This window comes from Vanacampus margaritifer, chromosome 16, assembly GCF_051991255.1.
Source record: "Vanacampus margaritifer isolate UIUO_Vmar chromosome 16, RoL_Vmar_1.0, whole genome shotgun sequence".
Taxonomy (NCBI): domain Eukaryota; kingdom Metazoa; phylum Chordata; class Actinopteri; order Syngnathiformes; family Syngnathidae; genus Vanacampus; species Vanacampus margaritifer.
The window spans coordinates 5,023,334-5,049,873 of record NC_135447.1 but is presented as its reverse complement, the minus strand read 5'-3'; the positions used below and the strand labels follow the sequence as shown (position 1 = coordinate 5,049,873).

General features: G+C 41.4%; 1 protein-coding gene across 23 annotated transcripts in view; it reads right to left on the bottom strand.

Moving 5' to 3' along the window:
• Window positions 1–26,540, bottom strand: part of tspoap1 (TSPO associated protein 1) — a 44,632-nt gene that overhangs the window by 5,560 nt on the left and 12,532 nt on the right. For 4 of the 23 annotated variants that reach the window (XM_077547064.1, XM_077547063.1, XM_077547075.1 and 1 more), the window contains 29 exons: window positions 26,121–26,297; window positions 25,530–25,715; window positions 19,578–19,745; window positions 19,079–19,162; window positions 18,857–18,946; window positions 18,616–18,738; window positions 18,424–18,528; window positions 18,181–18,231; window positions 17,830–17,862; window positions 17,474–17,494; window positions 16,102–16,282; window positions 15,035–15,124; window positions 14,385–14,590; window positions 12,891–12,997; window positions 12,696–12,805; window positions 11,758–12,627; window positions 10,489–10,515; window positions 10,189–10,340; window positions 9,637–10,110; window positions 9,164–9,544; window positions 8,798–8,953; window positions 7,780–8,577; window positions 7,101–7,197; window positions 5,066–5,211; window positions 4,775–4,943; window positions 3,233–3,301; window positions 1,607–1,654; window positions 634–746; window positions 367–438 (listed from right to left, as the gene is read on the bottom strand). In XM_077547064.1, coding sequence (XP_077403190.1) covers window positions 367–438; window positions 634–746; window positions 1,607–1,654; window positions 3,233–3,301; window positions 4,775–4,943; window positions 5,066–5,211; window positions 7,101–7,197; window positions 7,780–8,577; window positions 8,798–8,953; window positions 9,164–9,544; window positions 9,637–10,110; window positions 10,189–10,340; window positions 10,489–10,515; window positions 11,758–12,627; window positions 12,696–12,805; window positions 12,891–12,997; window positions 14,385–14,590; window positions 15,035–15,124; window positions 16,102–16,282; window positions 17,474–17,494; window positions 17,830–17,862; window positions 18,181–18,231; window positions 18,424–18,528; window positions 18,616–18,738; window positions 18,857–18,946; window positions 19,079–19,162; window positions 19,578–19,745; window positions 25,530–25,715; window positions 26,121–26,297 — 5,304 coding nt within the window. Of the gene's footprint in view, window positions 1–366; window positions 439–633; window positions 747–1,606; window positions 1,655–3,148; window positions 3,514–4,774; window positions 4,944–5,065; window positions 5,212–7,100; window positions 7,198–7,779; window positions 8,578–8,797; window positions 8,954–9,163; window positions 9,545–9,636; window positions 10,111–10,188; window positions 10,341–10,488; window positions 10,516–11,757; window positions 12,628–12,695; window positions 12,806–12,890; window positions 12,998–14,384; window positions 14,591–15,034; window positions 15,125–16,101; window positions 16,283–17,473; window positions 17,495–17,829; window positions 17,863–18,180; window positions 18,232–18,423; window positions 18,529–18,615; window positions 18,739–18,856; window positions 18,947–19,078; window positions 19,163–19,577; window positions 19,746–25,529; window positions 25,716–26,120; window positions 26,298–26,540 lie in introns of those variants that run through there. The other 19 variants (XM_077547069.1, XM_077547079.1, XR_013288642.1 and 16 more) reach the window with 18 other exon arrangements.

Sequence of the window (26,540 nt, the reverse complement as noted above, 5' to 3'; positions counted from 1 at the left end):
ATGTACAAAAACTACTATGTCATCATCTACGAGAACTTACTGAGGCGTGAGCTGATCTGGAGAACATTTTACACTTCACTACAATTCCTCCGATGACCGCTGCATGTTTCCTATCACAGTCGTGATGTACAATGGATGGAACAAATAAATCCATAGCTGGTCTAAAATGTCATTACTAAATACTCTCGTTCCACCGCATAAAATTCTATTCTTCTATTGTATATTGTTATACAGCATCCTTGAGGACACTCATAAAAAAAATTGCAATTATCATCATTATTATTAAACCTTATTTTCTCTTTTTTGCATACGATTTTGTTTGGAGTAAAATCAGAAGCCGCAAACCATTTTTAATGTAACACTTACATAGAAGAAGCCATCTTCATCCATGTCGCCAATTACATGGATGATGTCTCCAGCACTGAAGGTCAACTCGGCCTAAACAAACAAATTAGATCATGAGCAAAAAAACAATGAATCCTTTTTTTTTTAATACCGCTCATCCTGTTCCGTGTTCTGAGTACGAATTGAATCCACGTTGCCAAAGAATCATTACACAAAACAGTCATTTCATGAGCAAACAACAAATACAAATGTATGTATGATTTATTGTGCGCGTGTACCAAGCCTGACCTCGATATCGGTGTTCGGGGAACTCTCTCGTGGATCGTAATCAAAGATGGCCACCATCCGGCGAGAACCTGGGGCGGAGTTTGCTGCAGCTGCAGCAGCTGCCTGGCTTGCATCTAACCAACAAAAACACATGGCCAAAAATATATGACGTGATTTCTGTGACGACCAGCATGCAGATCGTGGCATTCCCACTCCATGCATGTTGGACATGACATGTCAAATTGACAGCATTGCGTTAGCATGTTTGCTACGTTTGAGCATGTCCCTTTGCGATCAACTCAGCAGCACTGCAAGTAAAAGTGAAGAAAAATATTAGTTTATGTGATAAAATCAATGATGCAACCTGAAGAAGCGTTACGATGAGGAACTGCTTGCGCTTGCTTACGTGGACTTTTTAATGAAGAGTTAATGGAAGACATTTGTCACCTTTAATTTGTAGTATTGCCAATCTCCCCAGCATATACTAATGTATACAGTAGGCACTGTAAAATGGACCTCATTTGAGTTAGCATTGGGTGGGAAAAAATGCTAGTCAACAAAATGGCCAACACAGACAACCACTTGCATGACAATGTATTGGCAAATACATGAAATTAAGAGCCTTAAAATAACTTTTGCTTCAGTGCACCTTGTACATATTGGCACTCACACCTATGAGCAATTTACAGTTTTCTATGTCTTCTATTAACCTAGCATAGCATGCATGTTTTAGGAATCTGAGAGTAAACCAAAATACCAGGGGGGGTAAAGAAAAAACAAATCAAGCAGTTTCTTATAATAGTGGATGAAGAAGTGGTGTTAGTTGCAATCAGAACACAACCTACATGTGGTGGACATAACTGGTCATTTAATGTAACATGAAAATAGATGATGAATAACATGCGAGTTGTCCAATGAACGTTTCAACATCCACAGATACGGCGGCCATGCAGAAAAACAGAGGAGTTTAAGGGTCAAAGGGCAAATGGCAAACCTTGACTGAAGGAGTCTACACTCTCCTCCCAGAGTGCTGCAGACTCCACTGGAAGAGACGAGGTGAGGGATAAAATGGCACATTTGCAGAAACAAGAGGGAACATACTGTAAATCCAACATCACATTCCAAACGCTAAAACTGTATTCTGAATTTACAGTCTGCAACACAATGCAGTACATAAATTCACAGGTAACGATCAGAGGGGATCAAAAGCTTAGTAACTACCGTTTTTTTGCACTTATGGTATGGATTCTGATGCACTGTCTACAGTTTTACACGAAGAAAGGAAATTGCTATCATATGTACAAAATATAAAACACCAAATTGTTTGAAACATTCTTTTTAAGAATAAAGTGGCACCTCGAAAGACTAACACAATTCATTCTGAGATGCTTAAATAGAAATTCAGTCCCTTTTTCCAGAGGATGCCTATTGGGCAACATAAAACTTTTGGAAACGGCACAAGCAATGTTTGCCACAACATTATGGGAGTCTTAACTCTCATAAAAGTTTAAAAAGAATGACCGTAAAAACAATTAATATACAAAATCTTCACTTTGATGACATTTGGCTGGCACGGTGGCCGAGAAGAGAGAACATTACAGCTTGTACGGGGAAGCCTTGCATAAAGATTCCGTGCAGCTCACTTGTGTGTGTACATGCTGTTCTTCTACATTTGCTGAATTTGCTATATTGCGCTGGACAGCCTGGATACAGACTCATACTGCTGTCCTAAATCACAAAGGACCTGCAATGAAGTCAAATTTACACCAAAATATTAGAAGGAGCCCTGCGCTTAAATCTCTAACTCTTTGACTGCCAAAAACGTTAAATAACGTTTAGTAAAATCCTATGGAGGAGTGCCAAAGACGTTAAAAGACGTTTGTTTCAAAACAGAGGTGAAACTAACCATTTTCTATTGTGGATTACTGAAAAACGGAATAAGGTAGAAACAAACTTTTTTTTTCTGATGAAAGATGAGAGTCCAATCTTTTTTTGGTAGTATGTGTGTTTCCATAGTCCAAACACATAATTTTCTATGGACCTTGAAAGATCAGTCAAAAATGCTTAAAATCGGCTGGCACCCACGGCATCCCTTTTCTGAAAACGTCTGGCAGTCAAAGAGTTAACGAGCCGGTTACATTTTCCAGGGAATAGGAGAAAATTGACACCTGAAGTGTGTTACTTATCTCCAGTTCACTCCATAAATTTGTTTTGGTTTCCACTTTTGCGGAAAAACACCATAGATGCTCACTGTGGTGACATCACAGGGAATATTAACATAGCAAGATGAATGATGGCAGTACAGAATTTGGATTTTTGTAGCATTTTCGATTTTATTTGGGTTAAATTGCCCATTGGTTAGCCAACAAAAAAGAGAGAAAAAAAGTTTTAATAACAGAATATGAAAGTAGCGTAGCAGTGAGCTTTTGTCACAAAATAATGTTTAGCTATACATGCTGAGTCCGATTTGATAAATCCCCTCTGGTCACTGTGTGAAATGTCATTAAATGAGGTGAAAAGGCACACGTTTAAAGTGAACCAGACAAAAAAAAAAAAGAGAAGCAAACCAGAGAAGACCCAAAAAGGAGGGCAGCGGGAGGGGATCGGGAGCAAGACACACCTTTCTTGGATCGTCTCGGTTTCGGTGGTGGAACGGGGCGACGTGGAAGCTGTGCATGTGTGCGAGTGCCTTCATGGGATTTCAGAATAGAAAACCAAAATGTGTGACACCAACAATCAGAACAAAAAGGAGGACAGAGGGTGCAAAACAAGAGCAAACAACGAGGAGACAATGAAAAAGCCAGTAACAACCAGTAAGCAGCAAGCAGCAGACATAAGAGCGAGTGCATGTGGAAGTGAAAAGTTTGAAACTGTAGATGTTTACGCTGTACTCTGCACTGGCTAGAAAGCAGGAAACAGAAGCAAAGTGTCAGCTTGAATTTGCAAGGCAAACACTCTGCATGATAACAGCCATTGCATGTGTGTTGATGGTTATGATTTCCGCAATAGCAACGCAGTGGGGAAAAAAAAGTAACATTACGGCAGAGTGACATTGAAGTCTTTCATTTGATTAATAGAAGAGGCCTCATGCAAGAACATTTCACAGACAAATACGAAACCCTATAATAAAACGATCAACCGTGACTTTCATTACACTGTATTGTCTCAGAATTCATAAGTGCACATTTAAGTGGCAAAAAGATTAGATATTATTTATTTACGACGGGGAATTATTCTTTCCCCACATAAAATTTGATGTCTTTGCTGATTAATTGATCATGTTTTAAATGTTACTGCTACGTGACTTCATAAAAAAAAATTCTAAAATATTTATTTTATATCTAAGGAAATGTGCAAAACAATCAGAATGTCAACAGGAATATTTATACACAGCGGTTCCTCAGTTCATGACAGGGTTTTGTTCCTACGGCAACCTGACCAGAATTTCAAGTCGGAACATGCAGTACCGCTAATGTAAAGTCATAAATGCAATAAATATTTCTAGGCAATATATAGAACAATAAAATGGTACGTACGGGGATTTGCACTTCTTGTGCCGTAATATGACATATTCTGCTGTTTGTAACCTCGAAATGCTTTATATGCTGGGATCGACAAATTGAGGAGCCATTGTGTAGTTATTTTGTCTGGATTTCTAAGATGATTCTAAAAGTTGTTCACAGCGCATCAGGAGCGATTAGGGGCTCAATACTTGCTCCTGGATCCTTTAGCAAAGTATTAGGTTAAACTGCAAGCCTTTATAAGAAACTTGGCCTGAACTTATTTCAGATAGTAGAGTGCAAGATTGCATGTTCAATTTCATCATATGCAGTATATGTCTTGTCAGCTTTTTCACACTTCTGTGAATTTGCAGTTTAGATGTGATTTGATCTTTGGCTGAAACCTTTGAACACTCGCCAAACTGTGCACAAAATTGATGGCAATATCTGCTGCTTCTTGCATAAGGCCCACTATCTTTTCAAAGCAGGTTTAGGGTTGTGCATATGCAGCCATTTTCCCTTACCGCTGAAACATGAACGCTGATTATAATATGCATAGCACATGTCGTTTTTTAATGATGTCAAAAGGCAATCAAATGTTAGGTCTAACATGACACATTTATCAGTTGGGCTCATTCAACAAAAGAGATCCGTTTACATACCGATCTTCTCTACGGATGCCGGGGACGATAAGAAGCCCTGCTGCAGAAGTTGCTGCCGGGTTTCTTCATCTTCCACCTGGATCTCAGACACCATGTTGCACGGCACATAGCCCGAACGATCACCAGATTCCCCTCTGTAGAACCCGTCTGAATCTTTATCGCCATAAACCTACGCAGATATGAAAAACTGCATTGAATTTATGCTTCACTCACTTTCATGAACCCGAGCCGATAGCAGTAATATGTTTGTCTTCACTGGATGTGTATAAATCATATAGTGCGGGGACATACTGTGATAATTTGTCCCTCTCGAAAGGGCAGCTCCTCCTCAGCAGCATCCGGGTTGGGCGACATGGTGGCAGGGTCGTAAGGGAAGAGGGCCACGAAGATGCGGAATTCAGTGTTGTCTCCTTTTGTCTTTGGTGATTCCAAACAACCTGCAAGTAGTTTGTGTAGAGTTAAAGGAGAAGTCAACGTTAAACATTTCTTGACAATAATGTTATATGTGACCTCCCTATGCATGACATTCTGATTAACTCTTTGACTGCCAGACGTTTTCAGAAAAGGGATGCCGTGGGTGCCTGCCGATTTAAGCATTTTTGACTGATCTTTCAAGTTCCACAGAAAATGATGTGTTTGGACTATGGAAACACACATACTACCAAATGAAAGATTGGACTCTCATCTTTCATCAGAAAAAAAAGTTTGTTTCTACCTTATTCCGTTTTTCAGTAATCAACAATAGAAAATGGTTAGTTTCACCTCTGTTTTGAAAAAAAAAAACGTCTTTTAACGTCTTTGGCACTCCTCCATAGGATTTTATTAAACGTTATTTAACGTTTTTGGCAGTCAAAGAGTTAATAGTACATTTGTGGAATATACAGCAAAAATGCAGCTGTTCTTATCCATCCCATTTTCCATTGGTTTTATTTTGCCACTTGCTGTCGACTGAAGATGACATCACAGTTGCTCAGGGATCAGGCAACGACCAATCACAGCTCACCTGTTTTCTGAAGCTGAGCTATGATTGGTTGATACCTGAGACATGAGCAACTATAATGTCATTTTCACTCAAACAAGAAGTGGCAAAATGGCTGCCTTCTGATATTGATAAACTGCTGGATTTTTACCCCATATTTTACTAACACAATATTAACCAGAATACCGTATTTGGACTAGTGGGGCTGCATTGAACATATTATTGTCAAGATTTTTTTTTTTTGGGGGGGGGGGGGGGGGGGGGTGAATTCCCCTTTAACGATTCAAATAAAGAAATACCCAAAGTTACTAAAATCATGGTGGGCATAGCTTGCACGGACCTCTGTAAAGGGTTCCGGGAGCTTGCCCCTCCCCCAACATGGTGCTCCTATGAACAGTGCTTGCTTAGCCCAGGCGTGTCCTTAAAAGAGGTAATCAAGCTAAACCACTGATCCTAAGCTGTGTGAGCTGTTTGACAAACACACACTTGTTCATGATCTGCAACACCCAGCAAGAAAGGGAAACAACGCTTGACACAGTATGATAGAACTTGTACACTAAGTTGCAACGGTCACAATTCCAACGGGCTTTAATGTACTTTTCTTTTACACAATTTGTCACATTCCATTCCATTATTGGCTTAAAAAAAGAAGAAGGCCTGAAGCACTGTGCACAGCGTTGCAGAGGTTAGGCATAATGCTGGTGTGACCCAAGAACTTATGACCATGTCGATCCTATTTGACAAAGTGAGACAAATTTGAAGAGCTGTAGTGAGACTTAAGCTGCTCTGAAGAGAGCCGTCCTCTATCTCATTATGGAGAATCAGGCCATCTGTGGCAAGAATCATGGAGAGAGAACTTGCAGTTTCACATCCTTGCTGATTATTAATAGATACAGAACATCTTTCTGGCTGCATGTCAAAACTGGCATGTACTTGAATGCATGTATAATAAATAGGAATATTCAGATCTACGAAAAGCGAACTTCAGTCTGCTTCATCGTTCAAATAAAAACTGAGAAAAAGAGAGAAGGAAAAAAAGGGCTCCTACAGTATCACTCATTTTGTCAGTTAATCAATGTTACTATATTAAGATTGTCACTTCCTCCTGTCATGACAAGCCACTTTAAGTTAAGCTGGTTCTCAGCTTAGTGGGCTCCCACTTCTCCATCACTGCCGACACTCCTCCCTTGCCACACATGGTGCTAATCTGACTACCAGCATGCGGGAGGGAAGCGGTGGCCTGTCAACTGTAAGCACAGGTGTGGAGGCAACACTTCAACATTTCTGCCGCATCACCTTGTCTGGAAACACGAGTTTAGAGGAAGCACAACAGCAACAGAGTCTGACCTTTGAGCTGCCTGCTTTGCAAACCAGCTGATTTGGACGATAGCTCAGAGTCTGGTCCCCATGACGCACCTGCCTCAGACGTTAGTTGACTGGGCTCCTGCAAAGCAAACAGAAAATGGGAATAAGAAAACATTTCACACACAATGGCGATTAGCATTTACAGGGAAAGCAAAACAAGGGGGTTCACGGGTAAAAAAGCAAATGTGACGGGAGGGCTCTGAAATCCGTTCTAAAATGGGTTGCTAATTTATTGGAATTTGGAAATATTACTTGCTGTCCGATAGGGATTCTCAGTACACTAATTTAATTTGAATTTATTTTACTGATCATAATCATTTAAGGAGCATATCAAGTTACAATCTGCTGTATATATTTTTTACAGCACACCACATTGATCACCAGATTACACACACAGACGTGCAAAGAGAAAGAAGGACTCCAACAGTAACCCTCTTGGGCATATTCACTATTTCGTATCTTTAAGACAGGACAGTGAACTAGGAAGAGCCAACTTGGATGGGCACGTCAAAGGGAAAAACTGACGATAATTGAAAAAGGGAGTCATATCTATAAAGTTGCAGTTACAGGTAAGGGATAACTGCTAAAAAGGACTCAAAAGGGAAGGACCAAGACTGCTTGGGAAAGATGGGTGCTGGGGCGATGCCTCACTAATGTTTACCAAGGACTCCGTCTTTCTTCCTTGTCGGTAGGACGCTCCTCTGTGCTCCATTTCAGCACCTTCAATCCACCACTCTGAGCTCATCTGTTCCAGCACCACCTCCCCCGAAGCGCACGCATCTGGCTCCTCATTGTCATCCGTCCCGTACTCCACATCGATCTCCATCACACGACCGATTGGTGATTTCACTCTACGTACAGTTTTGCTAACCGGGTAGGGTCTTGGCGGGGTGGGGCCATGGCCTGGGTTAGCTGCTGCCGCCGCTGCAGCCTTCTGACTCCTGAGCATGGCCTCCCTCCTAAGGCGGTCCCCTAACCCTCGGAGTAGTACTCTGTCTTTATTGGGGGCAGACTGGGGGGGACAGCGGACAGGACCTCGCCTGTTGGCTGCACCTTCACCTAAACGCACTTCTTTTTGTCCAGGATAACCGACAGTGTCAACTGCATCTGAATAGTGGACTCTGTGCTGCATCTTGGGCTTGACTTGTAAGGGTCCTTGCCTGGTTAAAGGCTCTTTGGTGAGGGATCTGGGATCAATGTTGAAATGGTGGTGCTGAGGGGGAATGTGCGGATGGTGGTGACACTGGGGAGCAGGATGAAGGCGTTCCGTGTCTCTGGGGCGAAGGTGGCTGGGCCTCGATTGGATCTGTATGTGATGAGGCTCTTTCCGACCACCGTCTTCCTCTTCAGTCCCCTCAAGAATACTAAATAGCTGCTTGCTGCCGTATGGCTGAGGGGGTAACTTGAGGATCCTCTCAACAACATCTTCATCACTGTCTGAAGGCTCTGATTTGGTTAACTAGGATCATATCCACGAAACGGGCCAGCAAGAAAAGCCATGTCGTTGTTGAGCAGAGTGAAGAAAAGAAAAAAACGAGGCAGTAAGAGGACGATCAAATCATGCAAAATGAGAGAGGAGAGATAAAACATGAATCACAATCAAGCACGTGACAGAAAAAAAATAAGACATGTTAAAAACATAAAATAATAATAGCACGAGTTCACATATTCCCACATACCCTGCTAGCTGTAACTGTGTATCCCCTGGTGGGCGCTTCCATGATGTGGTCAGAGTAAAGTTCTTCTTCTTCCTCTTCTAGGATGTCAGACAGGTCTGAGCGGCTGGTGTCAGCAAGGTAATCGCTGGGAGGCTCAACCAACCCCGTGCCATAGCTCTGCAATGAGAGAAGCATCATTGTTGGAGGCATTTTCTTTCCAATTTTCAATACAATATGAGATTGTAAACCTGTGCTGATTATTTCAAAATCCAGATCCATTTCATCAAACCTATTTTTCAATCTAATTAACACTGACAATGTTACAAAAGCTGCTTATATAGGCCAACTCTTGAAATATGCACACAGTAAAAAGATGTCAACACTGACCTGTTGCACTCTTGTGCACGCTGGGTCCTGGTCCTGTCTCAAAAACTCCTCAATTGACACTAAGCGTTTGTTCTCTTGTTCCTCTTCAACCTCAGAGTCCAGTGGGGAAGTACTTCGGGGTCGGAGGATTAAAGTGTCCGAAGGGTTAAGGAGGTCTGTGATTGGGGCTTTGGGCGGTGTGGGGATGCGCTCCGGCGTTTCGAGTTTGGCACAGGGATCGTCAATGAACTCTGTAATGGATGGAAAAGGACGTATAGTTCCAGGGCTATCTGCATCTCTGTGTTGTTCCAACGTGGCCGCTGGGGCCGCCTCTGGTATTTGTGCGGTTGCTATTACAGGAGGCGCTTGAGGAGCTAACGAAGTGGGGGACGTCACATTAATCTGGTGAGATAAAAGAACAGTCAATTGGACATATTAAATTAAAAGACAAGCTTTGAATCTCATTGATTGGAAGCTTGTAGTGCGAGGATTACCACTGGGGTGACGACTGATGTAACGGGTAATGTGGCCTCACACGCAGCCATGGGAGCAGATGTGGGGTCGGCCCAGGCCTTTACAAATGAGGCTGATGACACTAAGACCTCCGAGTGTGAGACATGAGGACGGTTGGCAGCAGGTTCCACTGTGAGGCCAGAAATGTGCACGTCTGGAGGTGATGGGCCGGGCAGCGCAGAGGCTTTGGCAGCGGAGTTTCCCAAAGAAAGCAAAGAGGCCAGGTTTGCGGGTCCTACGGGGTTGCAGGCGAGGGGTGGCACTACCGAGGTGGTTGCAACTGGGCCGGCCATAATAGCAGCTAGCTTGGAGGGCACATTGACTGGGAAAGAGTCACAAGACTCCCCATGTGCAGACATGGTGCGAACAGTGAGCTCCTGAGCTGCCTGTAGGGACTGGATCTGGGAGGGCCCCAGCAGAGCACTGCCGGCTGTTGGAGAAGACACCTCCAGCACCTTAGATAGGAGAGGAACACACATTAGAGTTGAAGTCCCAACTCAGTGTTTGAAAGACATTTCAATGAAGGATGATACCTTTTTCTTATCTGCATAAATAGTGTATCCAGTAACACGGACTCCGTTAGAGGTTCCTGCACAATCGATAGTGACCGGCAGCCAGCTGATGATGGCAATACCTGGTGACGGGCCATGTTCCAACTGTACATCCAATGGAGCATCAGGAGGGCCTACATACAGAAAAATCACAGCCAGTCTTGAATAAATAAGTCAAGCGCAACAAACATTTTGTTTTAGAAACATTTAATTAGGTGACGGAATGGCAATTACAACTACAATTCTAAAAGGGACATTCAAAAATGAATAGACCATATATACCTGTGTTCCCAGACTGTGGGCATGAAACTTAAGCAAATTTGAGGTGATCATTTAGTGAACTGAATTCAGAGGCGACACTGTTCACTATTCTAATTTCCAAATACTTTTTTTTCTAACAAAAAAAAGAAAAGAAAAACGAATGTAATCACTACATCACTACTACTACACGACTGCTAAAACATCTACAAATAAAAAAACTGCATGCAAAGTTTTACATTCCCATTTTAATAAATTGCGTATCTTTTAATGCCCTTTGCGTGCATGAGAAGTGGGTATACCAACTTAAAAAAAACAGAATGCTTGAAATGTTAGGAACACTTGATCACTGAGAGATCATTGAGGAGCTACACGCCAACTCACAAATGCTATATACGACTGTAGGGAGATATTTAATCCATGAGTTTATTGAACACTCCTGAAAAAGTATTGATAAAAGTGTGTCCAATTCCCTCTTTCCGCTGTAGAATGAAATCATTTGTGTTTGGTCAAATTAACTGCCTTGTACTGTACCTATAATTACACCAGGATCAGATAAGAAACTTAAAAGAAAGCATTATAAACGCATTTCAGGTGAGGAAAATATCAGAAAAGATAAGATTTAAAAAATATTAACTTGTAGTCGAAAGTCATTTGCTTGCAGTTACTGCATCAAGCTTGTTTTGCCTTTGAAAACACAGAATTCAATTTTTTGTGATGCTTTTAATTTCCAGGCTTTCAGTTGCTGGTTTTATGGCGTTACTTTTACAGGTAAAGGCTTCAATGCACCAATCTGACGTAAGTCGGGAAGTGTCCGGGCGTCATAATGCACCGTCTGATTAAGGTATGTCAGCGCCGTTGGCGGAGGGTCTGGGGCGCGTTTTTGCCGTATTCAACATGTTAAATCGGCGGGGCAAGAACAGGAAGTGACGAACGTTGATAAACAGCAAGCGATGGAAAGCATTTACAATTTCGGCCTCTTTTGGGGCCGAAGTAGTGTTTTTAATTATAATTTTCCCACATTTTACCCCAAAAGACTGGCCCATAATTTAGAGGGACCAGTCGATTGTGGCAGAACTAGAGTCGGGCCTAAGTCAAAATGCCATTGCTGATTTTTTTGTGCCAGTCCAGCCCTGGTCCACACTGACATAAAGGCAAGTGACGATGTATAGTATTTGAGATTGAGTACATTGAATTTGAATGGGAAAACTATTCAAAGTAAGCGAATAAGTGAGTACAATCAGATGAGCAACCATATAACATCTTACAAAAAGAGAAATAACAAATCCTGACCTGCCATTAGTGTGCTGAAGTTGATGATAGCACTTCTGCGTTCACGTCTCTCCACAGGTAACTCCCAAGGCGTGCGGTGCGGCCGTGCCTCCACTTTGACGGTGTACTGCAGGCTGGGTAAAAGGTTGTTGAGGCACAGCGAATAGCAGCCAGCCTTCACCAGCTCACACTCCTGCTCATTCAAGTACACAATGTGCACATAGTTGCTATTGCTGGGGAGCCAGGAGAGGTTGGCAGAGTTGGCGGTGACCCCGTCCACACGCAGCTGCGTAGGAGCCACACAAACGTCCCTACCAATGAGCATACTGCAGCGCAGCTGGTCCGAGATGCCCTTTTCTGTCAGGCTCTGTACAGACACACGGTAGGCCTTAAGGTTGATGTCCAGTCTCTCCAGCACCGCTTTGGTCTGGGCACCGAAGGGCACGTTGAGCCGCAGCTCCTGGTCCACATACACATTATAACTCCACACATTGCCCCACCCAGCTGGCACCAACGGAGGGTCCCAGCTGATGATGATGCTCTTGGCAAGCTGCTTGATGAGGGTGAGCTTTCGTGGGTAAGGCACAGCGTCCACTCCCACCTCCTCCAAATCCAAATCCAGGCCATTGGTGAGGGGGGCTGAGACAGCCAAGGCCGAAGTGGAAGAGGCTGAGGCGGGGCCGGAGACAGGAGAGGCCTCTATCCTATCCGAGGCGCGGACACTTGTGTGGAGGTGATGCTGGTGGCTGGCACTGTGCAAACTGCTGTCTAGCAAAGAGTTGTGGGTTATGTCACCAGAGTCTGGTGGATGAGTACCCATGACATCGTCGTCCGATACGCGTTCCACAAAGTTAGAGGGGACCAGCCCTCTCCTTCCGTCTACCAACTCGCCTGAAAATAAGCTTACAATGAAACAACAGAAATATAAAATGGTAAATAAACTCATTGTTGGGATTTACCTTCATAGAAGCCATCATCATCCATGCCTCCGTATACATAGATGTATTCTCCAGCAGTGAGTGGTAGCTCCATTTCAGGGTTATCATTGGGGCCATCGTAAGGATTATAGCTAATTAAAACACATTTGCCAGTATGTTAGATTATATGATAACTCTTTGCATAATATGTACATTCTTATTCATCGATGTACAAACCTGTATCGTGCAATAAAAACCTGGAGCTTCGATGCTCCTCTGCTGGCAGTGTAAGGTGCAGGGGCCATGTCAACGTCCAGCTCCTCCACGTCGCTGGCTGTGTCAGCCTGAGAACATCACAAGCATGGGATGAAGCTCTGCAGCTAAATGAAGTGGTGGGCTCACTTGTCAATAACGTTCCAAGTGAGAAGGAAAAGCAAGCAGTAATGCAAAAAAAAAAAAAACCTTTAAAATATTTGTAATATTTTATATATATATATATATAAATATTTATATATATATTTAATATTTAAATTTTAATTAAGCTTTTTGAATATCTGTAAAACACCTGAAGTGGGAATTTGCATTCATCATAATACATTATACAGTGATGGTATATTTATAGCTTCTCAGCAAACCATTTTTACAACTACTACCATATGACCCACATAATCCTGTGGCAGGTGGATTATTTCACCAAACATGAGCTTTATTGAATTGAAGGGAGACGTGCAGACTAGATGATAAGACCTCTGACCTAACCTGTCTGTCACATAATTTAGAGTAAGCACAGGAACACAAGAGAAGGGAGACCTGCAGACTGGATGATAAGACCTCTGACCTAGCCTGTCCGTCACACAACACTCACAGAGCACAAGAACACAGGAGCCTGTAAACAACTTAACGGATGGAAAAGCGTGTATATATTCAGATAGTGTGTGCGTGCAAGAGATGAAACGTTATTGCCCTATAACAGTGTTTTTTCGATTTCCTTGAATTCAGAAAGTTTATATTCCCCATCTCCATGCAGTTTAAGGAAGTATTCCTTAGTTTTGCTAGATAGCTAGTTGTGCAGGACTACAATGGACGCTGATTCCCATCACTCAACTCTATATTTATAGAGCACTAAAAGCAGCCACCGATGTTTTCTTAAGATGTAATGCAGGGGCAGCAGACACAATGAAAACAGCAGATGCCCCAGGATTGAACCCTGTGGAACACCACATGTTGCGTTATACATGTGAATTCATATTGCGCACATATTTGTCTGACCACGTTCTTTTTTTACTCGGCAGGGGTCGTATGAAGGGATTACAATTAAAAAAAAATAATCACACGACGTAGCATTACGACAGCCACAAATTGACTACTGAGTGCACCAAATTCTCTGCACCCCACAGATAGGCCAGCAATGTAGCATCATCACCTGCAGCCTATGATGGCCAAGCGGGGCGTCTCATCACAAATCATTTGAGTCGGGTGTGTGTCTTGACCCTCTGCCGAACCCCTGAGACGGACTCATCAAACCCAGACTAAGAACCACTGCCCTATAATAACATTATTTTGTTTAACTGTATTTAAAAGTTATCAAAAGTATCATATGCTAATCTGCAAATTCAAGCTCTACCGCCTCACAATATGACATTTGACTCATTTTGTACTGTAAACTAAGTTATCAAATAAAGAGAGCCAATGAGTTAACTAACACTTAGTAAACCATCCATCCTCTTATACCTCATGAGTTGGGCTTGCTTTGTGCGGACTAAGGTGTGTCTCAGACTTTGGGGTGAGGTTTGTTGTCTCAGACTTGCTCGAGGATGAGGCCGACTTGCTGACACTGATTGTGGGAAGCTCTCGATGCTTGGTGGCCGGCGAGCGCTCCACCCTGGACAGCCCAGCAGCATGGGGGGTGGCCCCCATGCGTAGTGCAGCAGCCACATCTAACAAGAGAGGAGAGAAAGAGAGAGGACAGCGGTAATTCACAATCCACTTTACAGGATCTCTCTCACGGGTAGATCTGTTGGATCCATGAGCGGCTAGGTGGGTGAGGTCGCTGGTTAACATGCAGAAAGCTCAAGGTTGAACCTGGTTGATTAAACAGTGGAGAGAAATCCTCCCTCCATCTGTCTGTACTCAGAGGTCACACTACCTTGTGGTAGCATGTGTCACACCAGCATCACTAAGGGGCTTAACTGATTCCACAGACAGTTTTCACCTCAGCTTTCGAGTCGCGTCTCATGCAAGTTCTGTTACATTGTTGGACAGTGTGAGTGAGATGACAGGTTAGAACATGCCATGCTTTTGTGAAAACGCCCAACACATTATGAGTAACAGGGACAAAAAAAATAAAATTAAAATAAGCCGAGTTCCGAGCGGATTATTACCCTCAGGGCAGGAGAGAGTGTCACCTCCCTCGAGACTCCAGAAGGCTATTTCGCTCAGAGACTCCATATCCCATGAGCCATCTGTGCAGTCTAAAACACATGAACAAGTAAGAGGTTTGATGCATAGGCGAGATATGTGAAGAAGTTGTATAAATAGAAAGTTGTATAAATACGTTCTATTTTATACGTTTTAAGTGTCCCAAAGACGTATCTATAAGTTTTTTTTGTTTTTATGCTAGAGCATACAGAAGGCTTTGATGCAGCCTCTCAACTGCAAAAAAAACGGTTGAAGCAATGGTTGTTATTACAAAAAAGGCCAGCAGGTGGCAGCAGGGTAGAAGAAATCAACCAGGGCCCTGTTGAAAACAAGCTGATTTTCCCACAATTTAAAGCAGAGTTGTGAATAATGATGAAACTTAGCTATATTCTAATGCTATCTGCTGCTAAATGGAAACAGATAGAAGTATACTTTTTATTCCTGATGAAAGAAGAGACTCTAATCTTTCTTTTGGTAGGTTCCATGTTTTTTATAGCAATAGAACACAATATTCTGTGGGCCTTGTAAAATCTGTCAAAATCCAATAAAACAGCCCGGAGCGAATGGGATTGCTTCAGTGAAAATGAAAAATACACCCATATTATTCATATACTGTGAACCAAATTCCGCATGTATACACTTCCTTCTCTCAAATGACAAAGCCAGCTTTCTGCACATGCTCCAGTCTCCGAGGCTGATTGTAGCAGCATTTGAGTCACGAGTGAGGAAGAAGCCATGTGGGGCTCGTGTGTGACCACAGGGAGAAAAATTCAACATGCAGTCTAATGAAGCCTCTATTTTAATATGCAGTAAATGGATGGAAAGAACACATCCGTCACATCAGGTGTGGGCGCGATGCCGGCGTGGGACTTTTCTTCTTTGGCCGTACTAGAATTAAGTGGAATTGCACATCTACTCCAGTAGGTGGCAGTGTGTGTGTGTGTGTGTGTGTGTGTGTGTAAATTGAGTTAAAATCCTAATAATTGATAGTTCAGGCTGGGTGGTTTGCACCTTTGTTTGTGTGATTTACCTCGCTCTGTAGACAGGCCCAGTCCATTTGTCAGAACAGAGAAGCCGGGGTGGTTAAGAAGGCCAGCGCCAGCAAGGTCCGTCTTCGAGGCCTGCAGTCGAAACTTCTCCAACTCTCGGGACAACAAGCCAAACTGTTCACTCTGGCTGCGACACTTCTCCTCCAGATCTCGCACTTTCGACTGCACAAAGGCATTGATGATATTTGTTAAAATCATTATGTCAGACAAACGAGGTTTCTACATATGTGAGTCGCAACTTCCAAGACACAATTAAAAAGATCAGCGCACACACACATGCTGGGCCTATTCTACTAAGCAGGGAAAAGTATTTGACCTGTTGTCAACTGTTTAATGTATCCTTTACTGTTGACTTGCCTGGTTTACAAATTGATACTTTTATGACAAATTTTAATTTAGGGAGTCAAATCATTTTTAAATCTCAGTCATCACAAAAAGAGACATTTTGTATCATATCTTCAGAAAGAAATAGCAATAATAATCATGCAAATCTGCCTGCAATATTCCTCGATGAGTTTGTAGCGCACTGGTGAAATGATTACTATTTGTCAATGAACTATATTTGTAATGGGGGTGGAATTTTGATTACAAATGAGCGTGCAGAAAACATCACATACACAGCATATATATTCAACCTCTCATAGCCATTTGTTGTTCCTTGGAACAAGAAAAACTAACACAATACTATCTACATAAATACTGGAAGCAAACTCCTAAAACATGGGACAAACCATTTCAAGACATTACTCTCACAAGCATCATGTGGAATGGGGTGGAGAATTTGAATTATTTTGTCACATAATTTTTTTGCACATAAAATATCAAGGAAAACCTGAATAAGTTGAGTCTATAAAGTAAAATCTTCTTCTCTATTACGGTGCATACTACTATTTGCCAGACAGTTAGTTGAAGCAGCGCTGATGTTCTTGAATGTCGCTATGGTTGGGCTTGTGGCGGGGGTTTCCTTGTTGCATTAAAAAGTCTGAACATTTCCTGTCTGCAACACCTACATCATTTTTACATATGCGAGTCTTATTGAGATGCACAAACGTAAGTGAAAATTCAAGACAATTTACAAAATAATCTGGCATTATAGCATAATCACATTAATTAAAAAAAAAAAAAAAAAGGGACCTAATTATGCGACTGTTCCAATCCACATGATTCATACTGATAACCCCAAAATATTGGGCTGGGATTTAATAAGCCGAATGGCCACAAAAAAAAAAAGAAGAAAAAAAAAAGGTTATAGAGGTTTTGTGATTCTAGCTACAGAGGCTAGGCAGGAAGTTTGTGTAAGGGAAGGTTAATATTGTGGTCCATGTGCTCAAGCAGGTTAAAGGTCAACAGTACCTGCATGCAGTCCAGTGTACTCTGGTTAGCACAGATATAAGAAAAGGGAAAAAAGACATTCAAATACATGCTTCTTGTCAACAAGGTAGGATACAGCATAAAGAGCCACAGTCGGCAAGAAAATCCTGTCAGGATGCAGTATCACCAGAATGTCTCTTGGCTGTTAGCAGACCGTTAATTCTGTCTGTATTTTGTTTAATAATCTGTCAAACTATAGCCAATTCAAGAGTATGGCTTCGGCAATGCAACTCGTGTTTTCAGGTAGGACTGAGACTTTCTAATGTGACGCTTTTGAGTTGAACAAAGAAGCCAAGCAAGAGGAAGTCATATTAGAACACGGCCAGCTATACTCTTACCAGCTCCCTCCGCAAAACAAGCTGAGTCAACTCCTAAAATAAAATACACAAATCATTTAAGACCATGGCGTCATAAGCAAAATAACATGGTGGATGACAAATTTGATACATTGTGATATTGGGTAAGCAGCAGAGAGCTGTTATGTAGAAAGAATTCAAAATTCACGCAACAAGACACTGTTCTAATGGTTACTTTTGAGTGTCTTTGCTTGGTGCTGTCTGTCATCAACCCGTTAGCACTTTAATATAATATTTAAAAAATACTTTAAAAACAAAACGTAAAAATATGTTTGCCCGTGTTGAGACGAACGATATAGTAAGTTAATACATTGCAGAGGTGTTTAACCTCACCTCCAACATCTGGACGACACCTTCATGCTCCCTCTTGGCAAATAACTGAGCCTAAAAAAAAAAAATGAAAGAAAAAAAAGGAAATATAATCAAAGAGATTATTGATTGCTATACAGCAAACTATTCGCTGTCCAAACTGTTTTAATATAACCATGGTGCTTTATTAGTGCCAAAAGGTTGCCTCCTGCTGGGCAAAACCCCATTTCCTAGACACAATTATGTGCTGGAGGCTGTGGTCCTCACCCGTTGCAACCGCTTGATTTCATCCTGCTTGAACTTAAGGATAGCCAGAGCCTGCTCATGTTCCAATTCCAACTGCTGCCTTCGCTCAGCGACCTCTCGCATATGCTGCTCAAAAGAGACAGAATACAAGTGGTGAGTAGCGAAGAAAGCGGTTCAAACGGAAGAAATTCAAATGTGAGGTCCACTGCACACCTTTAGGACCTGCTCTAGGTTCTCCAGTTTGGCACAGAGTCTCTGGTTCTCCTCGAGAACTGAATTGTGTTGAGCGGTCACTTTAGAGAGTTCTTCCCTCAACTCCTCATTCTCAACTCGAGCCTGTGAAACATGATGATGACTTTGTTGACAAGACCAGACTTCAACATTTTGTTGCTTAACCTGGATTGGTATATAAATGGTCACATTTACAGCAATCATAGACATTTCGGACACTCGCCTGTTCGAGCAGCTGTGCCTTCCTCCTGAGGAGATCCGACTCCTCCTTTAGCTTCTCATTTTTGCCCTGCTCATCCTCAAGCTGGCTCTCCTGTCACGGAAACGCCGGACAGTGTTTCGAATAAAACAATCGCAGTGAAGGTTTAGGTCTAACGCATTATGCAGATTGGAAAGCCTTTCAGACCTCATCATAAGGGAAAACTGGAGTAAGAGGATAATTTACCAAATCCAGGCATTTCTTCTGCCGCTTCTTTGCTTCATGCTCGAGACTTTCACATTCTTTTCTCTTCTTTGTCAGCTCACTCTCCTAAAGTGACCACACACAAAAAAGTTATTTTGCCTCAGTTAACATTCAGAGAAATTGATACAGCCTGAGTACAAACCATAATTGAGGTTCAATAAATCAGATTTTTTTTTTGTGACGGACCAAATAAAGGAAAACAATTTACAAAGCGGAACCAAGCTTTCAGTTTCCATACAGACTTCCCAACATGATAGCAACAAAGCATTACAAAGCTTAACATGATTTAATTATTCTAAATGCAGCCTACATGTAGTGCCAGCAAAGGAGAAATCAGCTTATTTCAAGGCCACGGGACTTAAATCGAGTATTACTATTGTGTTATTATTTGAAACACACTTTCTGTATGACCAGTTTTTCAACAAACGAATTGAACACGCAAAGCAAAAACTTGTTGGCTGATTTTACAGGAGTCACTGACCAGATAGTGAAGATGCTTCTCCTTTGAATTTCTCTCCTGATGGGGGGGAGTGGGCCTGAGGCCCGGGTGGGGCGTCACTGGCAGCCCCGAGTCCTCCTCCCCTCCGGGTGTCTTCTCACACCTAGATGGAGATTCATCTAATGGCACACATGGGGTCCCTCCCACAACCTGACATGAGAAGCATAAATCAGCCAGTCAATCATTTTATATATTCATACTGTAGGTGGAATCTTACCAGTAAGGTTTTGATTAATGTATGATAAAAGCTTGGAAAATGTATGAATTGTGAATAGAAACCATAGCCATAGTTATACTACACTTGGGATTCCCCCAAGCCTGTAACACGACTACAACACATCAGCAGGAAGCTTTTACAAAGGAATTAGGAAGGATATAATGACAGCAGGCTATTCTTACTGACTTAATTATTGGCAGTTTTCCATTAACTGTAGGATTTTTTCCAATTGTCTTCCACCGAACTGAGTAGGGTCAGGCTGTTAACAGTTGGGAATCATTATCTAATTTTAGAGCAAACCTACTTACGGTCAGCAGCTGAAGAAGTGACTGCGCTAGTGACGCCGAGGCCATGACCTAATAACAGGATCAACACCACTCAGCCACAGCTAGCAAAAGACGCTCCCTTATAGACTTATTAGATGCATTTACTTATTTTCAGTCATTATGGCCATCAGTGGTTCACCTTCCGAATTTGGAATGGTAGCACCCAACTGTTATCTGTTGACAGTAACGAGAGACTATCATTCTCCATGAAGCAGCTTGCTAACTAACAAATGACAAACGGACTACTCAACATAATTTTTCTTTTTTACTTTTGACATGGTCATTATATATATGCTAAAACCATAAATCTAATGCTGCTTAAAAATACTTTTATTTGCACAGTGCTGTTATATATGTTTGAGTTCTGAAAATGATCAAGTAGCATTTTTATCCGCTATGAACGTGCACAACTTTGGGGTTCAATGGACATTTTTTGATACTATTTGAGAGTAAACACACATTTAAAATGAAATGAGAGAGCAGAGAAGCAGATGGCAAAAGGTCAAATCTGAGGTAGAACTGGAGAACTAACCTGCGTGATTTATTTGGAAGCTTGAATGATTAGACCTAGTTAAGGAAGGCGCACACCCCCAAAATTAAAAAAAAGGCGGATAAAAAAAAAAAATAACATTGTCTCCCCACCCAAAAAAATACAATTAAATAAGCAAAAAACAGTATTGCAGGGACAAAAACGGTCCCTCAAATTTCAGAGGCTGAACGGCTCATGTGTCAACCAGTTTAGCAGTAAACCACAACCAGGAAGGAATTCTGATCTTGCACAAGAATATCTCTGGAGATTTATGGACTTTGTAACAATCGAACCTACAACTTGTGCAAAAGACAATCACTCACTCCATCATTTGATGTCAACCACCCAGAAACGTTCTGGGTGGCCAAAATTTATGGTACAACAATTTGTGTAACAGAAATCTTTTTAAAGCTCTACCTTGATCAGTGCCATGGCACAATTGTGCCTCTGAGCTCTTAAAGCAGTTCCTCCCACCTTATGACTTGGTTGTTTCTCTAATAATAGCTTTGCCAGCCGTGAGGCTTTAAATAGAGAGATCCAGTCAATTGATTTAAAAAAAGGCCCAGGATTACAATCAAACATCCTCATGTGACACTGGAGAGTTTTTCCTTTTGTTTTCAAATTGCACGCTGTGGTGTCTTTTTTTCTAGCCTTATATTAATCTTTTGATTTTTAAATAACCATTTGAATATGTTTTTTTTAATTAATGTTGGAAGTTGTAACTTGAATTTGGACCTGTACGTATAAAGAGTTGTTATTTCTCGATGTGGCAGCATTAAAAAAATAAATAATAATTTTTGAAAATGCTCATGCCTAACACCCAAGCGTGATCAGACTTTGCACATCAAGATCATGGTAAAAATTTAGATATAGAAGAAATAAAAGTGAATAATAAAGTAATGAAGCATACCACATGTAACCATTATGATCGGTTACCTTTTTCCCATAAAAAAGAGGCAGACTTAATAAATTAGAAAACTTCATCTATTTGTTGGCGTCTTTAGTTCTAACTTGTCAATATATAAATCCAAATGAATTTTATTGAACTCCATTAATAATGCAAATATTTACCATGCTACACACTTTTAAGCATTCCAACCTAACAATATAACAGGTCAAATTGTGTAAAAGAGCAGATCTTTTTAAAAGGGATTGTCACAATGTCGAGTCAAAAAAGATATAATCAGCAACCTATTTGGTCTCTGACATAATTCTGACACCGTTCACACAAAAGGGCACACAGGGAGAACATTACATAATAGCTCACAGATGAAATATGAGGATACAAAAGCATTGTCATGTTAAAAGCACGGGATGTTGAGATTAAATGGAAAACCTAAATAAGTGTTAGCTTTTGGCTACATACAGTAAATAAACTTTGACCAGCCTCTCATCCAAAGTCAGCTGGGAGAGTTTCCAGCTCACCTGTGACCCTAATAAGGAGAAATTGGATGGATATATAAACTTAACTCCCAACATATCTAAAACTTGTGTAAGCTTCATATGCTCCCAATAAACCCTTAAGTTATGATAAATAAGTTTCCATAAATGTGTTTATTTAATTCCAAAAACGGATGGATGGATGCACGGATGGTGGGATGCGTAAAATGTAAATAAAAGCACTGATTACAATGATTTGCAAATCCTTTTCAATCTATATTCTATTGAATACACTACAAAGACAAGATATTTAATGCTCAAATTGATGACTTATTGTAAATATTCACTTTTTTAATTTGATACCTACAACATTAAAAAACAGTAAAAAATAAATAAAATAAAATTAAAAAAAAAAAGCTGGAACAGAGAAAACAAAAGAGTGAGGAAGTTGAGGAATGATTACGTTTAGATTTAGTGTCTAGCCCTGATTCCAAGCCACATAATGCATGCGTTACAACAACAGCATGGCTTTTAATTAAACGAGTAGGAGTACTACACTGGCCTGCCAGCAGTTCTTATCAGTCTCACATCAAAAATGTGTGGCACATTATGAAGGGCCAAATATGACAGACTGTTGAGCTACTAAAGTCGTACATCAAGCAAAGCTTCAACAGTTAGTGTCCTCAGTTCCCAATGATAATAATAATAAAATGTACTAGTTTGAACATTAACTTTGTAGTGTATGCAATTGAATAGTAGTTGAAATGGATTGTAAATTCACTAAAAATGTTTATTTATAATTACGGTATTTTTATTTTTTTCTCAGCTGTGTCGCCCCTTCCGTCCAAATATTTGTGTGTGTTTTTTTTTACTCATTTGCTCCCAAAAACGTATAAATATGTTCCATTTCAAATATTACCAGTGTCCCATAGATATATTTATAAATTCTTATGTTTTTTGTATGCTAGAACATACAGAAGGCTTTGATGTAGCCTCTGAACTACAGAGAACGGTTGAAGCAATGGTTATTACAAAAACGGCCAGCAGGTGGGAGCAGAGTATAAGAGATCAACCAGGGCTATGTTGAAAATTAGCTGTTTCCCCCAAAGTTTAAAACAGATTTGTGAACAATAATCTAAATTTGCTATATTTTAACGCCTAATTGCTGCAAAACAAATAGATAGAAATGTACTTTTTTTTCTTGAGGAAAGAAGAGACTCTAATCTTTCTCTTGGGAGGTTCCATGTTTTTATAGCAATAGAACATAATATGCTGTGGACCTTGCAAAATCAGTCAAAATCCAGTAAAACAGCCGGGAGCAAAGGGGATTCCTTCAGTGAAAATGGCTGGGAGTGAATGAGTTAATAAACTTTCTTCCATGTAACTGTTGCGTGAATATCAGAGTAACTTGGAAAAAGAAAAAGTCTGCTTCTTCTACCAGTAAAATGACAATGGCTTAATGGCATTTTGTTTGTGTTGTATTTACACTGTTACTATTCACTCTAGTACGGTATTTGTCCCGCAAAGTTAGTTGGAATAGAAGACAGTCAGCCCCCTGTATCCCTGAACATCATTTGCAATGTGTTAAAAAGTATAAAAGGATGAATGGATGTAACTTGGGCTGAAATAAAAGTAATATCCGAATTTTGTGTTGGTCCAAAAAGTGGAACCCGCCTGCAGTGTCTCCGAGGGTGACACCTTTGGAGGCGCTTCCCAGTCAACCCTTGTTAAATGGGACAGTCTCGTGTTTAGGAGATTTTGGTTGCGTCACGTTCCCACCCTGATGTCATAATGATGCTACAATGCACGTTAACATTACTAAGAGCTCTAGCCCTGAATCCCGTCGTTACAAACATCACCCTCTCCATCCTTACATATGTGCAGTGACATTAATTAAGAAATATTCCTGTCAACGTCGGTTAACGTCACGAAAGAAAGGATAGCGGGATGTAGCTAGCCAAGGCTAATAAGTGCATCTCTAGATGCACAGTAGGGTCGCCGACTACTCCCCAAACTGGTGGTCCTTGCAAACTAAAGGATCGAGAACAACCTGGACTCCGATGCACTAAAGCAGAGACATGCCCCATTCAGCAGTCCCTGAGTGCCATAAGCACATTGGTGTAATCCCTGCAGACTACTCAAACGGGTAACTGGATCACTTCTTTTAAAAGCACCTTAATGGATTGGCCTGGCCGTTGATTTTCTTTTTTAATACAGAGCATATCGATGTCCAGTAGTCAAATGCAGTAGCATGCTGTCACTGTCAGGATGTATATCTTTAATATAAAACTGGATTTTTGACTGCCCGTGAATAGGTGTTGTGTATTTAAAGTGTCATTTTATACACATGAAAAAAAATGTTGTCAATCCTGAATAACGGTTGCCGCAAAGCGACCGACTCTGCAGAAATTCATGTTAAGAGAGCTACAAGTACAAATCGACATGCAAAAGGCCCAAACTGATCAGATGACCTACCCCTTTTGCGTGATCTGAAGCAACATCAAGGCTGTCGCTGGGCCTGCTAGTTATCCAGAGCAGGGCTTGGTAGCAAAGTCTTTGGTGCGGCTGGAGTCTTACCTACCACCCGAAAACCCTCTCACCGCTGCCACAGCAACAGAGAGCGGATTACTGGACTGTACCATTCCGTTGTTAGAGGGGATTAGAGTTCACACAACATGGCCCCGTTCTGGGTGTTCGTGTGCCACCGAGTGCGTGTGTGCGGCCCACAAAGGAGAGATTACCACAATCGGCATTCTCATTTGAGCTTCCCAGGGAGAGACTGTACATCACAGACACTTGCGGATAAAGAATATCAGCGTAATGCCAAGATAAACGACAACATCAATACACAAAAATATATTATTCCTTTCAGTCACAGAAGTGAGTTGTTCCTCCCCAGTTACAAATAAGATGCAGTTAAGTAGTGCGCCGTAGTAAATAATGTCAACACCGCATTATGTAACTTATTCCTCCATCTATGATATAAGTGTATTTCTCTTTCGAGCCGGTGGACAGCATATTAAGGCATCAATTCTGCGGCGCAAAAGGTCAGCAGTGATTCGAGTAACAGAATGCGGAAGAAGGTGGGTATTAAATGCAGTGAGGATCAAGAGTGTGTGAGTTTTGCATCTTTGACCAGGTCCAAGTTCGAGAAAGGGAATCAGCTCATTATGGCTTGCGGCAGATTAGTATCGGCTCAAACGGCAAGCCATTATATAACGCGGCAAAACAGCATGCATGCCAGCGTAAGCATACTCTCAGATTCAGGGCGAAATGTTTTATTACCAAGACAGTTTCCTCTTTTCAAATTAGAGGTGAAAATATATGCTTTACCCATGACGGCAGATTAGGATGATTGGAAAACGTGAACATCGTTTTATTCACATTCACATAATTTCACACAGAAACAAATCAGGGGTATTTGCTTGAGGATAGACCTTGGCAGGGTTGAGAAGAAATGAACTGTAGGGAGTGATTTTTACCTTCTCTACCAAAGACTCCACCTTAGCAGGTGTCTCGCTATTTTCCGAGCCACCAGGATCAGGATTGTGGTTTTGGTGCTGTGTGGTTGACGTGACGGCCAGCTGCCTTTGAAGCCGGAGAACTTCCCTCTGAGACTCCCTGAGAAGTTTCTCAAATTCCACTCTGCTTGACGGGAGGGAGGCACCCTACACACAGACACATGCATGGAGGATATCTTGAAAAATGTAAATACCTGGAAATAAAAAAAAAAAAACGTTGATCTCTCATATTATCTTTTACTATAAAACCCAAATGTTTATAGTCCACTGTGAAAGTAAAGGAACAGGCCTCAATATCCCAATACTTTTGGCGGACAGAATGTGTTGCTAGCAGTACAACTGTTGTCCAGCAGAGAGCAGATTTGAGTCAACGTGAGCCCGAGAATGGGATGACTAGTGAATTCTAACTTTACAAGATCAGTAACAACCAAAGACAAAGCAGGGATCAATGAATACGGATGACTTAAGACCAAACAACAATAAAAATAAATAATAATCAGGGCTAAAGTAAAGACGTGAGATGCAAGAAATTGGAAACAAAAATCGATATACTTTAGCATTGCCCAGTCGTTCCTCTAGTTCCCTGAAGTTCTGCTGCAGTGCGGCGATCTCCTTGTCCTTGCACAGCAGTGCATCCGCATGCTGGGCCAGGTCACGTGCTCGCTGTCGAGCAAATGCCCTCTTGTAGTGCTCCACTGATCCGGGCCTTATCAGTGATGGAGAACTCACCTAACAAGGAGGAAGTAAAAGGTACTAAATATTGTCAATTTCTCGCCTATGTTGTGTATAGCTGGTTGCTTGGAAGCGGGGAACGTTTCCTTTCACCGAACTTGTACGCAAGTCAGAACATACCGTCGTATATCACTAACAAGCTAACACATAAGTAACGTCATAATTGCAGTAGGCCATAAACTTTTTTACAATAAAATCAAAAAACAGTCAGTATGGCTGAAAATGAGCTTGCCTTGTGTC